At 47.8% G+C, this 15,417-nt stretch overlaps 2 protein-coding genes across 2 annotated transcripts in view; both read left to right on the top strand.

The window, feature by feature from the left end:
* The window catches only part of nectin1a (nectin cell adhesion molecule 1a), a gene marked incomplete at both ends in the record, with an annotated part of 5,297 nt that extends 3,627 nt beyond the window's left edge, over positions 1 to 1,670 (top strand). Inside the window, 2 exons of the mRNA XM_080550987.1 lie at positions 169 to 317; positions 1,362 to 1,670. Coding sequence (XP_080407113.1) covers positions 169 to 317; positions 1,362 to 1,670 — 458 coding nt within the window. The remainder of the gene's footprint in view (positions 1 to 168; positions 318 to 1,361) is intronic.
* Positions 1,671 to 5,268: 3,598 nt separating this feature from the next.
* vsig10l2 (V-set and immunoglobulin domain containing 10 like 2) lies at positions 5,269 to 13,790 on the top strand (the record flags this gene model as incomplete). The annotated part of the gene is made up of 12 exons (XM_080550986.1): positions 5,269 to 5,338; positions 5,909 to 6,262; positions 6,735 to 7,010; positions 7,363 to 7,638; positions 9,136 to 9,423; positions 9,694 to 9,954; positions 10,505 to 10,798; positions 11,472 to 11,846; positions 12,583 to 12,705; positions 13,192 to 13,216; positions 13,422 to 13,528; positions 13,645 to 13,790. The coding sequence occupies 12 exons, from the start codon at positions 5,269 to 5,271 to the stop codon at positions 13,788 to 13,790; spliced, it is 2,595 nt and encodes an 864-aa protein (XP_080407112.1).
* Positions 13,791 to 15,417: the final 1,627 nt, after the last annotated feature.

Genomic DNA, 15,417 nt, shown 5'->3' with positions numbered 1-15,417 from the left:
CATTCTAAAGAGGGGGCTCTTTTAGTAGGTAAAAAGGCACGGCTGTTCTAGTTTTAATGGTCTAGTCTAGAGGATGAGTGAGAGTAACAGTGCTATGTCTGGTCTAGACTCTAGAGGATGAGTGAAAGAAAGTAACAGTGCTTTTTTTGTCTTTCTTTCTCTCTGTAGAAAAGCCAGTCCGGCAGGTCGGGAAAGCTGATCTCATGAGTGTGGTGGGCTTGCTGATAGTCGCTGGACTGGTTCTGATCGTGGCCATCACAGTCCTCGTGGTCGCCAGGAGAAAGCTGCTGAGGAGAGAGGCCGACGCAGACTCGTATGTACCCCTCTCACTCTCGATCTCCCTCTCTCTCAAAAAGGGGGATAGGCGTGATGGTGTAATGATATGCTGAGCATGTACAACGTTTAGCACATCTGGACACTAGGGGGCGCAGTGTACGTTGAGTTGAATGGCTTACTTTTGTTTATTTAGGAAGCACTTGTTGATTAAAGGTTATTATTGTTCAGCGTACAAGGGAGCCAGCGGTCAATTCTTTACACTTGGGGAATTAGATACTTTCAAACTGTCACTGCGTGATGAGTTTTGAATACTGCGTGAACCTCCTATTCTCTGTCTCGGTCTCCCTCTTTCTCTCTCTTTCTCTCTCTGTCTCTCTCTTTCTCTCTCTTTCTCTCTCTCTCTTTCTCTCTCTTTCTCTCTCCTTCTCTCTCTTTCTCAGAACGGACTCCGCTCCCTCCCTTAAAGTGATCCCTCCACCTAACAGGAAAAATCCCAATGATGAAATTCAGGTAATGTGTGTGTGTGTGTGTGTGTGTGTGTGTGCGTGCGTGAAAAAAAGGGGTTTCGGTGTATCCCTAGTGTTAGCATCTCTCAGTAAGGAGCTACACCTGTCTGTCTCTACTGGCTCAGTTAGTAGATTTGTATATGAAGTACATTTACATGTTTATATTGTTGGCATTCAGCAGACACCTTATTCCAAAGCAACTTACAACAAATACTTTTGACTAAGTAAGTGAATCATCTGTCCACCAGTCACAGCTGGAAAAAGTAATCTATGCTCAGGCCTGGGTCCATTGGCAGTCGTCGTGCTAGAAGAAGGAATCTTTTCTTTAAAAAAATTATATATATGTAATTATTATTACACAGGAGAAACAGTACATGGGGGTTAGTCGATGTCTCAGGAGGGACAGTTAAGGTGCAGCCTGGGTCTTCAGTCTACATTATTTCTTCCAAACAAGTAAAGTAAAGTAGTATGAAGAAGTATGTTGCGTCTGCCTGACTGTGGAGTGCGATCTGTAACGATGTGTGACGTGGTCTGTCGTATTCTGATGTCTGACGACATGTTTTCTCCTGCGTTTCTCAGCCGTATTCCGGAAAGTTCTACGAGGAGCTCCCCAACACGGACTACGTGAGCTACAGACTGGCCTGTAACAAGGAGGATTACCCGGAGCCCTACTCTCCCCCCATCAACCCCCCTCTCACCTTCCTGCCCCAGCATCCATACCCCACCTCACAGCACACCACGGCCTCCCCCTACACCCTCCCCACCTCCAACAACACCTTCTCCCCACCCTCACACAAGTCCCCCATCTTCAGATACCCCTCTGTCCCCGGCCTCGCCCCCCCCCCTGGCGTGGCCCCCTACACCTTCCCCAAAGAACAGTATGTCTGAACCCCCCCCCCCTCAACACCTCATCCTACCTCAACCACATATCTGGGATCAGATTACCCTACCCCTAACCCTCACCTTAACTATTAAGGGGACGAACTAATATCTGACTGTGGACCAGTGGTGAGATGCAACTTCTACCTACTCTGTCTGAACGGCCCGTTATAGTGTTACCTAGGTGACAGCTGGGGTCAAAGGACGAGAGATCAGCTGATGTTTGGAAGTTAAGGGATATCTCCAACTCTACAACCTAATCTTTTTTTTTCTGTCGTCGGTTATCTGTCCTTCCTCTGTGAAGAGGCGGTCGTTGGGCTTGCCTCTGAATGTTAGAGTAAACTGAATTCACAGATGATATGGGTTTCATTTGGATTGAGTTCGGGGGTTTTATATGAAAGTATTCGATTTGGTCGGAAATTATCTTAAAACGAAGAGATGAGATAATCTGCCGATGTCGTTCTTTGCAGCTGACTCCCCACTGTCCTCACCTCTGCCCCTAGACGCCCTCTTACCGAATGTTATCCTGTTCCTGTTCTCTTTCTCTCCCTCTCTCTTTCTCTCTCTGGCTCTCTCTCCTCCTGTCACACACTTGCCCAGCTCCAAGTAAACTGACCAATCAGACGATAGGAGAGTAAAAGGACCTGCCTATTCTGTTGTGTCCCTCCCACAGTTTCATGTTTGTGCTGGTGCTTTTGTACCGTTATTATTTTTATTTTGTTTGGGTTTTTATTCAAGGATAACATTTTTATTGATGGTTTACTGGTTTTATCACATTGATGTTTTTTATCTGTGGTATTCTGTATTCTGTATGTGAAGGTGTGAAAAGACAGTGTGTATAAGATAGTGGTTACCTTGCACATGCTTCGTTTCAACAACAATCGACAACAAGTTATAAGTAAAATAGATTAGACTGACAATCTCAATCCCACCCAGATCTAAGTATGTTTTTATTTCTGTTCTAGAGTTAGTTCACTAAATATCTAATGTAAATTAACATGAATTTCCACTCACCTAATACAATGTTGTTACTAGAGTAATTACAGCATTACTATATACAGTATATATAGTATATATACATGTATATACTATACATAATGTTACGTGTTACCAATGTGTCTAAAACACCTCACAAATACTCCTATCCAATCGTATTACTATATGTACATTTTGAGCACCAAATGGAACTGAAAGATCATATAAAAATGTATATTTAATGAACTATCCCTTTCACAGGACCTCTCGAACGAAGTACTGTATTGTCTGAGCCATATATACAGTAAGTGTTCTGGGTGTGGATGTCTGTGTTTAAGCCGATGCCTATAGAGAACTGACCACGCATGGAGACCTGAGAAAACACACCTGTTTCTACTTCAGCCAGTCATGTTGTGCACTGTTGAGTATTTCACTATGCTTTCATATATCTTTTTTTTTTACAAAATAAAACCACCACCTTTCAAATTCTGGCCAGACTCCTCTGTTCTTTTTTGATCGATGGAGAAATGTCGTCAATAGAATAAACTATGCTCTGAGATTCTTATGAGACTAGAACTAAAGTCAGTACTCAAGTTGTAAAAGAAAATCAGGGGGGATGGTGGATTTTATCATATGGGGACAATTTTAGCATCCCCACAGCGTCAGTGACGTCAGTGTCAGTGACTTGGTAAAAATGTCATTGCATGTGTGCTGGCCCCCCCCTCGCCCACAGTATTTTACTCAATATGCGCAAAACTAAATGTTGAAATAGCAGTAATACCACGTTCATTGATAAAATGACATAAGGGATGGAAAGGGGGGATGACAGTTTTAGAAGGGGGATGGTTTTGACCTCATCCCCCCTCAACTCGAGTGCTGACTAAAGTCTGTGCAAGCGTAGGCTTCCAGCGACGCGTGTCGCCTGTGTTCGGCCCACCGCTCTGCCAAGTGTAGAAAACCTGATCCACTGGCCTACATTAATTCATGACCGTCTCACGTTACGTGCTCATGTCATTCACACACAAACACACACACACACACACACACACACACACACACACACACACACCCACATGCGCACACTCACAAACACACACAGGCACACACACACAGGGCTATTCAGAAAACAATCGGGGCTCCCGGAACGCTCAGGCGCCACTGCGTCAGACTACTGTGAGAGAGCAGCTCAGATTACAAATATATTTTTCTCTATGATCCCTGACAGAGACGTCAGTGAGAACGACTGTCAGCCAGGTATCACCTCAGCCAATCGGCGCACCCCCTCGCTCTGCCACCGGCCCCACCCCTCATGCTTCTGGTGAGCTCAGATACTGCTACTGAGTTCACTTGGGGCGCTGCTTTAAAATCCCAGATTTCTGAACCTATTTTTAATCCTAATCCTGTCAATGGTGTTACTTAATACTCTCCCTCCTGGTACTCAGCCAGCCTCCCAAAACTGTAATCCCCATAGAGACAGACCAGAGTATCCCTCCTCAGGAGCGGGGCTGGCTGGTAAAATGGTAAATGGACTTATATATATAGCGCCTTATTCCAGTGCGCTTTACAATGGCCTCTCGTTCACCCGTTCACACACATTCACATACCCATGGTGGCAAGCTACCATGCAAGGTGCTGGCCCGCTCATTGGGAGCAATTTGAGGTTCACTGACTGACTTGCCCGTGGACACCTCGACACGTGGCCAGCCGGGGATCGAACCGCGGACCTTGCAATCAGCGCGTTTGTGTGTGCTCTACCTCCTGAGCCACAGCCGCCCCACAGAGGCTGACCCCGGGTGACAACTCAGGACCACTGGACACTGGAGGGAAGAGGACAGATCCATATGAACTATGAACTTATCCCAGTGTTATGTTTGGGGCGAGAGTGTCATTTCAGGACACTGTCATTTCAGGACACCTGCCCCTGCTCCCCAAACATTGTAGAATAGAAATGAACGCACACACACACACAGACGTGCACACACACAGACACGCGTGCACATTTTTAGAAGGCACTTAACAGAAGCAACAGTTTTCTTTTATACTGAAAAGCAGAAAACTATTTCTGTCTACAATGTACGCTTGCTGATCTGACTCAGTCACACAGCTTTAACCCTTTATTGACTGACTAGTGTGTGTGTGTGTGTGTGTGTGTGTGTGCGGGCATGTGTGTGTGTGTGTGTGTGTGTGTGTGTGTGTGATGGAATGCAACCCTGTCAATCCATCCGTCTATCCTCTATAATAGATGAGTGTGGTATCAGGGTGTTATTCTATCCTGTTTTACTGCCTCCCCCCCGCACCCCCCAGCCCCCCCACCGCCCCAAACACAAACAGAAAGGCAGGAGGGGGCATGCATAATTCATTCCAAATCAGTTTAGTGATCCTAACTCCCTCACTCCCTCTCTCAGTCGTCCCAGCAGTGTCTGCGCCGGGATTACCTGTGTCGGACTTCTAGAGATTGGGGGGTTCGGGATGTTCGGGATGTTGGGATTCAGAGATATTTAGAGATACTTCACAGGTGTTTTGTGGGATACTTGTGGGATGATTTGGGGCATGTCGTTAGGTGGTTTTTGAAATCCCAGAGAGTTGTTCTTTTTTTTGGAGGAGGTGTGGGACGGAGGATCATCATGGTACCATGGTGGCCAGAGTGCTAGGGCTGCCCTCCCTCTGTCTGCTCGCCTGCCTGCTCACCTCTCCAACCCGCGGTAAGCCTCTCCTCTCCCTCGCTCTCTGTACATGGACCAAGATTCTTCAATAAATGTCTTATACAAATGATTATCTCTATCTAAACAGGCCTCCATTTATGAACTCTCTATACCTCAAGTTCTGTCAACCTCCCTTCTATTTCTTCTCTTTCTCTTTCTCTGACCCTCTCTCTCCCTTTCTCGGTTTCCTCTTGCTTTCTTCCTCTCTCTGCCCCCTTTTTCTTGATTTCTCTTTATTTCATTGGTCAGAGAGAGAGAGAAAAGAAAAGAGCAGGAAAGAGAGAGAGAGCGAGAAAGAGAGAGAGAATGAGAGAGATAGAGGGAGAGAGAGGTAGAGCAACAGGGGGTTGGTTTGACAGTGCCAGTGGAAAAAGAAGAAGAATCCTTTATCTGTTGGCCTTCTCCTGGGAGAGTTTGACCCTCCTGACTACCGCACTGTTGAAACACATCGTGTAACCCGACCCCGACGCGGGGCACACGACACCGTCCTCTCCATTACTCCTTTGTGTGTGCGCGCGTGTGCACGTTACACGCACGTGTGTGTCTAACCGTGTCCCCTTTCTCCTGTAGCGGTGGAGATCATCGACCCGGGGGAGGTGGTGTATAAGGACTCGCATGTGGACGGGGTGGTGAACAGGGCCGTGATACTGGAGTGTGGATCCACCCTACCTGATGTGTATATCTGGGGCTTCACCAAGCGCGGGACGGACACCATTAAAGCCGTGGTCTATAACTTTGGGAAAGGACCCAAGATCCAGAAGCTGGCGAAGACGCTGGGGGACCTGACGGTCATCTCCAGGAGCGCCTCGCTCAGCATAGAGCGCCTCCCGCTGGCCGCAGAGGGACTGTACACCTGCCAGGCGCTGTACGACACGGACCAGGGAGCCAAACTCATCTACTACTACGTCCACCTCTCTGTACTGGGTAAGATACACACACACACACACACACACATGCATGCACACACACACACACACACACACACGCGCAAGCACACACACACACACACACACACACGCACGGACGCACACACACACACACACACACACACACACACACTCACACACACAGATACAAACACACACATACAGTACCAGTCAAAAGTTAGGTACTGTATGTGTGTGTGTGTGTGTGTGTATCTTCAATTGAATGGGAAGGTGTGTCCAAACTTTTGACTGGTACTTTTGACACTATATATACTCTATATTGTGCTGAATGATGTGTGTGTATAGTATGTACGTAACGTATGTAATGTATTCTTCTGTGTGTGTAAGTCACAGTGTATGTGGTTTATGGTTACTCTGTGTGCGTAGGGTGTGTGTGTGGTATAAAGTTACTGTGTGTGCAAGAAAGTGTGTGTGGTCTAAAGTAACTGTCTCTTTCATATGTAATGTAGTCCCGGTCAGTAAGCCCTATATTCTGCTGAGTGATGCGTCTCCGGCGGAGGGGTCGTCGGTGTGGCTGCGCTGCGGCCTGGAGAACGGGACCAAGCCTCTCCGCTTCGTCTGGGAGCACGAGACTCACAGCGGATTGGTCCAAACGTTCGGACAGAGCAACAACAGCCTGGTCAACGTGACCGACGTCACCCGCAACCACACGGGTTGGTACCGCTGTACCGCCCGCAACCCGGTCAACCATCAGCGGTCTGACCGCATCTGGCTGGATATCATCTGTGAGTATCCTTACTCACAATAATGTGACTATATATAATGTGCAATGTAATATATTAAATATTATTATTATTATTATTATTATTATTATTATTATATTATTATTATTATTATATTATTAGTATATTATTATTATTATCATGTATATAATGTTCAATGTGACTGCACAATGTGAGTGCACAAATACATCCTATGTTCGTGTGTGTGCATATTCATTCAGTGTGTGTGTGTGTGTGTATGTATGTGTGTGTGTGTGTGTGTGATGTGTGTGATGTGTGTGTGTGCGCGCATGTGTGTATGTATGTGTGTGTGTGTTATGTGTGTGTGCGTGTGTGTGTGTGTTACCCTCCCCAGTTGGCCCTGACATCCCATCGATAGACGTGACTCCCTACAGCGTGACCGAGCGAGGTTACTCTGCGTTAGAGAGAGAGACCGTCTCCCTGCTGTGTCAGGCCCAGTCCAACCCCCCCAGCCAGTATGTCTGGTTCTATAACAACTCCCAGGTCTACATGGGCCCCACGTTCACCATCACCAAGATCCTCCGGATGCACACGGGGAAATACGCCTGCCTCGCCCAGAACACCTACCTCAATACCCGCGCACGCAAAACCATCACCCTAACCGTCTACTGTGAGTCTGAACCCTAACCCCCCCTAGCCGCCTTACGCCTGCTCTGTCTAACTATCACTCTCCTCTGGTCCCTACACCACCCTCCTTCTCCCTGTCTGCTGTGAATCTAACCCCTAACCCTTTAACCACTAACCCAGTGTTCTTAACGGTTGGCCCAGGCTAGTTGTAAACACTCTTGATGACGCTAATCAGCGAATCAACACCTTGGTTGGGCTAGGACAAAAGCAGAGTTGAAGAACAACAGATGGACAGTAGCATCTATCCATGTATCCCTCATCCTCTAACCTCAAACACTCACTAGAACCCTAACCCTAAGCCTAACCCTAACCCTAACACTCGACATCTCTCCTCCTCGTTTCTCTATCATCTATTCCCCCCCTCACTGCCTCTCACCTTTTTCCATTTAGTACACCTTCCCTCACACATGCACACTTTCTCACAGACACACGCACGCACGCTCACAAACGCACGCACACTCACACACACACACACACACACACACACACACGCACACACGCACACACACACACAGCGGATTGTGGAGTGCAGCAGGTCTACTGGTCTACTGGTCGGAGTGTCGGGGGGAAGGAGATGGAACTCTCTGGAGGTTCTGACGGCCGCAGGTACCCAGCTGGTGTGATGTCACACTGTGATGTCGCAGTCATGGCAAGCGCTGGTTTTACTGGGGGGGCCGGTGCTTGTCATTCTGCTCTCCTGTTTTCCCTGTGATGACACGCGCATTGCATTTGAAACTCACCACTCACCACTGCCCCCTTGCTGTCTGGAATGACACTGCAGTAAGCTAGGAGTCTCTTTCCTTTCAGGACACACACACCCTGTCACCATCCTTAGACAGCACAGGGGATCAGACTCTTATTGGTAAAGTAACACACACCAAACTGTCCCCTCGGTAGAGAGGTCTTGAGCTCAATGTGGAGACTTACCTGGCCCATAGACCACTAAAGGAAATATAACTATAAATAAATACAACTATATATAATATATATATATAGCTATACTATAACAGACAAACCACAGTGTAGAGTGTTTGTCATACATATTGCATCACTCTGCCATATGTTCCAGTAGAACCAGTAATGCTCCTACTGGTGTTCTAATCTCTCTGATCCCCCCTCTGGGCTGGACTACAGATCCCAGCACGCACAATCACACACACACACACACCATGCACACACACATACACGCGCACACGCGCACGCACAATCACACACACACACACACACACACACACACACACACACACACATACACACACGCACGGACGTATGCACACACACACACACACCACGCACACACACATACACACGCACACACACAAGCACATTTACACACACATACACACACGCACGCACGCACACACACACACACACACACACCCCTACTTATTACTTATTAACTCCATTCTGACCTCGCAAACACCATCTCCCAGTTTGCACTGCTCTGCCCTGTGTTACGCTGTGTCTTGTCCCCCCACAGACCCTCCTGACGGCTCCCCCTCCTGTGCGGTGCAGCCAGCGCTGAACCACTCCTCTCTGAGTCTGCAGTGCTCCTGGCCCGGCGGCCTGCCCTCCCCCTTCCTCCACTGGACCCCCGGACTGCTGGGCCTGGCACAGCAAGAGCCTAGTCTGGGACAGGAAGGGGAGGGGCCTACCAACAACGCCACCCTCGTGCAGCCCGGAGCCGAGACCTCCAACAACTCCATGTTCACCTGCGTGGGCTCCCACCCGGCCTTAAACCACACCACACACTGCACTGCACGCACATGTGAGTGAGGACGCGTGCTTGTATGTGTGTGTGTATGTTAGTGTGTGTTTTGGAATGGAATGGAATGGACTTTATTTGTCATTGCTTGTGTGTGTGTGTGTGTGTGTGTGTGGTGTGTGTGTGTGTGTGTGTGTGTGTGTGTGTGTGTGTGTGTGTGTGTGTGTGTGTGTGTGTGTGTGTGGTGTGTGTGTGTCCATTCACATAACAACCGACATAGTGTCAAGACCTGCTCTCTCTCTCTCTCTCTCTCTCTCTCTTTCTCTCTGTTAGGGTCTCCCCCAGGTGAGCCGGTGTGTTTTGCGTACGTAACCCGTAACAACCAGTACCTGATGCTGTCCTGCTCCTGGGTCGGTGGGGCGCCGAGGGCTTTTCTGAGGTGGGAGGGGCCAGGAGGACAGGGGCACGGCCATGGAGAGGAGAACGCCAACATCCTGGTTCTTCGCTCCGGTGCCACCCACAACGGGCACGCCTACACCTGCCACGCTAAACACCCGCTACACACCCGGACCAAGACCTGCCGACTCACACTGGGTACTTCCGCCACTTTATTTCTCTGGTTGCTGCAGTGTCGAGGAACTGAAGCCTACGAATTTGACTCTCATATACTTATAACGGGATGTAACAATAAACGTGAAACTTGAAAAACATTAAAACTTAAAACATTCCATTCGTTCTTTTCTCCCGGTCTCCCCGCCCCAATCTCTCTCTCTCTCTCTCATCTCTCTCTTTCTCACTCTCTCTTTCTCACTCTCTCTCTCTCTCTCCCTCCCTCTCCCTCCCTCCCTCTCTCTCTCTCTCTCTCTCTCTCTCTCTCTCTCTCACTCCCTCTCCCTCCCTCACTCTCTCTCCCTCTCCTTCCCTCTCTCTCTCTCTCTCCCTCTCCCTCCCTCCCCCCCTCCCTCCCTCCCTCTCCCTCCCTCCCTCACTCTCTCTCCCTCTCCTTCCCTCTCTCTCTCCCTCTCCCTCCCTCCCCCCCTCCCTCCCTCCCTCCCCCCCTCTCCCTCCCTCCCTCCCTCTCCCTCCCTCCCTCACTCTCTCTCCCTCTCCTTCCCTCTCTCTCTCTCTCCCTCCCTCCCTCCAGAGGCTCCAGTGTTAGTCACCCAGCGTAGTGTCGTGTCTGTGTACGAGGGGAGTGACGTCCAGCTGACCTGCATCCTGAAAGCCAACTACCCTCCGGCCGACCAGATCACCTGGTACAACAACCGCAGGAAGGAGGTCTGGGACACGCCCAGGAAGTACCTGCTGCAGAGGGCGGCGGCCTGGACCAACCTGACCGTCCAGGAGACAGACGGCGTGCAGGACAGCGGCCAGTACTGGTGCTCGGCGACCAACGCGGTGGGAGGGGCCGAGATTCCCGTCACTCTGCGGGTCAACAGTAAGAACAATAATAATAATAATAATAATAATAATAATAACTTTTATTTGTATAGCGCTTTTCCTGCAAACGTTGCAGCTCAAAGTGCTCCAGTCATTATATAATCATCATTTAATTATTTAGTCATTAAAAGGCAATATTAAAAAGATGGGTTTTTAGTCTTGACTTGAACATATTTGCTGAGGTTGCATCCCACAATCTGGCAGTGCATTCCACAATCTGGGTGCATACAATGAGAATGCAGCCTCACCAAATCTCTTCTTTTGTACAGAGAAACCAGCGTCAGAAGACTTGAGAGCTCTATTGGGCTGATATGCTAGCAAAAGGTCATCCAGATATTCTGGTGCTGTGCCAGTGAGAGCTTTATAAACACAAGGCAGCTTTGTCTGTGGAGACTTGAGGGAGGCTGGCGGAGGTTGAAGTCAACTCCGCCAGTCCAGCACGCTATGTGTGTCTCACACATTTGATACCGTTCCTCATTCAATCCGTTCCATGCGTGACAATGATCCCGGTGTCCTCCGATATCTCCCTCCAGCAGCCTCCCCTGATATACAGTACCATCCATAATGACTACATGCAAACAGATATAAACGTCAACACACACAGATATGTTGGTAAGTCTCACTAAGACAAACTCTCTCTCTCTCTCTCTCTCTCTCTCTCTCTCTGTCAGGGTATCCCATGCCGCCCAACGTGACCCTGGTCAGACTGGCGTACAGCAGCCGTCAGCGCAGTGACGTGGAGATGGAGTGGCAGACGGAGAGTGATGGAGAGAACGAGGGAGGGACGGTGGTGGTGGTGGTGGGTGGGATCACAGGTTTCATCCTGGAGCGTAGACGGCTGGAGGCACCGCCGGGGAAGAGGAGCAATGTCTCAGCGGAGAGGGAGGAGAGGCGCGGTTCCCCCTCCTGGCACCAGGTGGCGCTGAGGAACCCGGGGGACCGCAGCCACACCCTGGGCAGCCTCAACCCCACCGTGGCCTACCAGTTCCGCATCACAGCTGTCAATCACCGCACCGTCGGACACCCCTCCCCCGCAAAGACCCCAGGTGAGAGAGAGCGAGAGGAGATAAGAGAGAGGTGAGATAGAGACAGGTGAGATAGATGAGATAGAGAGAGACAGGTGAGACAGAGACAGGACAGGTGAGACAGAGACCGTTTCAGTGCATTCTGCGACGTTATGCTACATGCTTGATGATTATGTCCATAATGCTGTGATTCCATCTTGTCCATGTTGATGATGCGTTGTCCTGACGAGACTCTAACTCTATTCTTCTCTTTTTGCCCTCCACTCAGGTGAAAGACAAACACAGACTCACATTTTCACTCACACACACACACACACACACACACACACACACACAGACACACGATCCGAGAATACACACAATACAATCTCACACAACCCCTCCCCCATGAAACACACCCTCTACACCTCCGCTCCCTTCTATACCTCCCTCTCCCTCTTCCCTTCCTCTCCCTCCCTCTAAATGGCCTGTCTGGTACCTGTCCTGTCCTGCCATGACCCTACATGAGAGAGAAAGAGAGAGAGAGAGAGAGAGGATATCTCTGACTTAGGTTTCTCTATGCCAGTCTTTTTAAGCCTCACCCTACAGACGGTTTGACTGAGACCGGGGTCAGAGGTGACTGTTGAGGGTGTAGACACTCAGGTGAAAGCTCAGGACAGGACAGATACTACATGTGATGGTTTAGCTATACAGTGCTGTCGAGGTGGTGACCGGTGTCGGCGTGCTGCTTTGCTATGGTAACTGTGGTGTGTTGCAGCGGACCCGCCCTTCAACGCCTACCCTGCTGTGATTGGAGCAGCCATCGGGGGGATGTTGATCGCCGCTATCCTCACAGTGCTGCTGTTTCTGTACATCATACGCAACCGCAACAATAACCCCCGTGAGTCACACAGGTTTAACACTTAATCAGCCATGAGGGGTCATTTTGACCCCTGTGAGAAAATAAAAATTTCATATCTTTGCACTCGATCAAATTTCAGGACCCTCCTTTCGTGTCTTTTCCTAGATATGTGCGTTCTACCACCCAGTATCCTTACATTTTCAAAATCACATCAGGATAAGCTAATATAAAGCTATTTTGCAGTTTTTCTGTGTAGGAAGCAGGCTAATTTACAAGCGGCCAACTAGTGGCCGTTGTGTGTAAATAGCAGCTTAGCATTGTAAAGAGGGGGTCATTTGACCCCTGAGGCTGTTCTAGTGTTAAAAGTGTCATGACCTTCATGTAATGGTAATCTATCAACCTATGTTCATCTATAACCCGTCTGTTGATACGGTTACCGAATAACCCTTTGTGGGGCAGGAAGTGATGTCACTCTGCTGGTGATGTCACCAGTTTCTTACCTTCCTCTGTGCTTCTACCCCCCAGGACTGCATGACTTGCTTTTTGGCATGTGAGTATGGAACTCTATCAAACACTGTATCTTTTAGACAATGACATTTTAATATCTGAAATCATTTTCAAACAACCCACTTTCCAGACAGATATTGACCCCAAAGCTATGTATGTGTAAAATGTGTGTGTGTGTGTGTGTGTGTGTGTGTGTGTGTGTGTGTGTGTGTGTGTGTGTGTGTGTGTGTGTGTGTGTGTGTGTCTAGGCAACACAGCCAGTCCAGGGAAAACATTAACTTCCCAGAGGACGAGTCGGTGGGAGGTGCTGAACACGAGGGAGGAGTCGAAGAGCTCGGTTCTTCCCCCAGCCCAGGTGAGGTCACTTCTCATTAGCCCCTCCCCCATCACAGGTAACCTCGCCTGTGTTAGTGGCAGAGCTCCTCCCACAGGACCAAATCATGTGGATTGACCCAGCGTGTTCTCCTGCAGGTCCCGCCATGGCATCTCCCAGAGCTGCCTCCCCCCGAGCCGCCTCCCCCCGAGCTACCACTCCCGTCCCCCCTCCGGACCTCCCCCCTGGAGATGACAATGAACCTGTCAACGTCACCATCACTGTCATGGCAACAGGCTCCTAAGTTCAGATTCGGAAGTCTACCATCAGTTTGAAATACAGCGGTGGGGGGAGGGGTGGTAGTCACCCTAAATCAAATCAAAGTAAATCAGAACTCATTTTGGGGATTTTGTTCATATAGCCATGTTGTGCAAACGTTATACAATAGAAACAACAGGAAATACAAATGACACATACAGTACTATAATAAAAGTGCATTACAAGTAGGCTACTAATACAATAATGTTGAAGGACTCGCTGAAAGGGTCAATAACTAAGAGATGTCAGACCGTGGATTTGCTGAGTATAGGTGATGTTCATTGGTCAAAGAGGCTGGTCAAACAAGTATTCAAGCATGCAAGTATTCAGTCATAATTCTGCTGTGCATTCACAGTTATAACTGGTTCTACGTCAGATTTAGCATTGCACAGATTGGTCTTTTTTTATGGGAGGATTCAAAATCAATTTGGTTTAGTTTGGTTTCAAATCAACAGTTAGCTGTTTCGATCAATTCCTTGAAGGGTATGTCACATGCAGAGGTAAGACCCTGACCAGATAATGAGTGACTATGATTAAGCAGGTTATTATAACACAGCATCAATCAATTATGACCAATCGGTGTGGTTTATTGCTGTAACCTGGTCCATCACTATGGCTACTGTGATCTATTACTATTACACATCATTGTCAGCATGTGGCCTATTGCTCAGGATAGCTTCTATATCTACAGTAGCCCTTTATTAAAATTCAACGGCTGTGGGGCACCAAACTAGTTGACCTATGACCTCTTATGCCCGACCCTTCAATGGCATTCAGCCATTGAAAAAAAAGACCTGTTTTGCAGTGCTGTCATTCAAACAATAAAAAAAACATCACATGTTCATCTACAGTATATATATATATATATATATATATATATATATATATATATACACACACACACACACACACACACACAGTAACTTACTCTACACATGCTGTATTTTAAATAGTTACAATTACTCTATAGCTTGGGACCCACTATATAACACAACTGTTAATCATTACAATTCAATATATACAATGGAAACCTGCATAAACACACACACACAAACTGTTTAAGTGGTTTGAAACATGAATTACTGTAGAGGGGAAAGGCCTCAAAACCAGTTTCCCATTGTCTGCTCTACACATGTAAAATAAACACATTTTGTGTCGGATGGAGGTGTGTGTCCTTTCAGAAGCACCATACTACTGTTAGTCCTTTTCCACCAAGGCAGTTTGAGGGCCGGTGTTCTGCCAATGTAAGCTGCCTTGTAAAAAAATAATTTCATATTTATCACATAGTAAAAAAATAATTCATACAGACAATAACCATAATACTTCATAGGTAGAGTAGGTGCAAGGAAGACAATAAACCCAGAGGGGCTAATCGAACATCTCCTTTGGTCATAGAATTTGATTACAGTTAATGAAATATAATATAAAAACATAATCTAAAATGCTACCGTAGTGTGAATTAATAGTAGATAGTGTCTAGCGATTCGCACTACCCAATCTAAAAATGCTACCATATTTGTTTGTAATCAAAAAAACATAAATAATGATGCCATAATACTGTGAGTTATACCTTTGTGGGATGTACACAATTGGAAATGGAAACACATAAGGTA

The sequence above is a fragment of the Nansenia antarctica genome, assembly GCF_963989245.1.
Source record: "Nansenia antarctica genome assembly, contig: SCAFFOLD_177, whole genome shotgun sequence".
Lineage (NCBI taxonomy): Eukaryota > Metazoa > Chordata > Actinopteri > Argentiniformes > Microstomatidae > Nansenia > Nansenia antarctica.
Note: the sequence above shows the minus strand (reverse complement) of the source record. Positions and strands in the feature narration are given on the sequence as shown.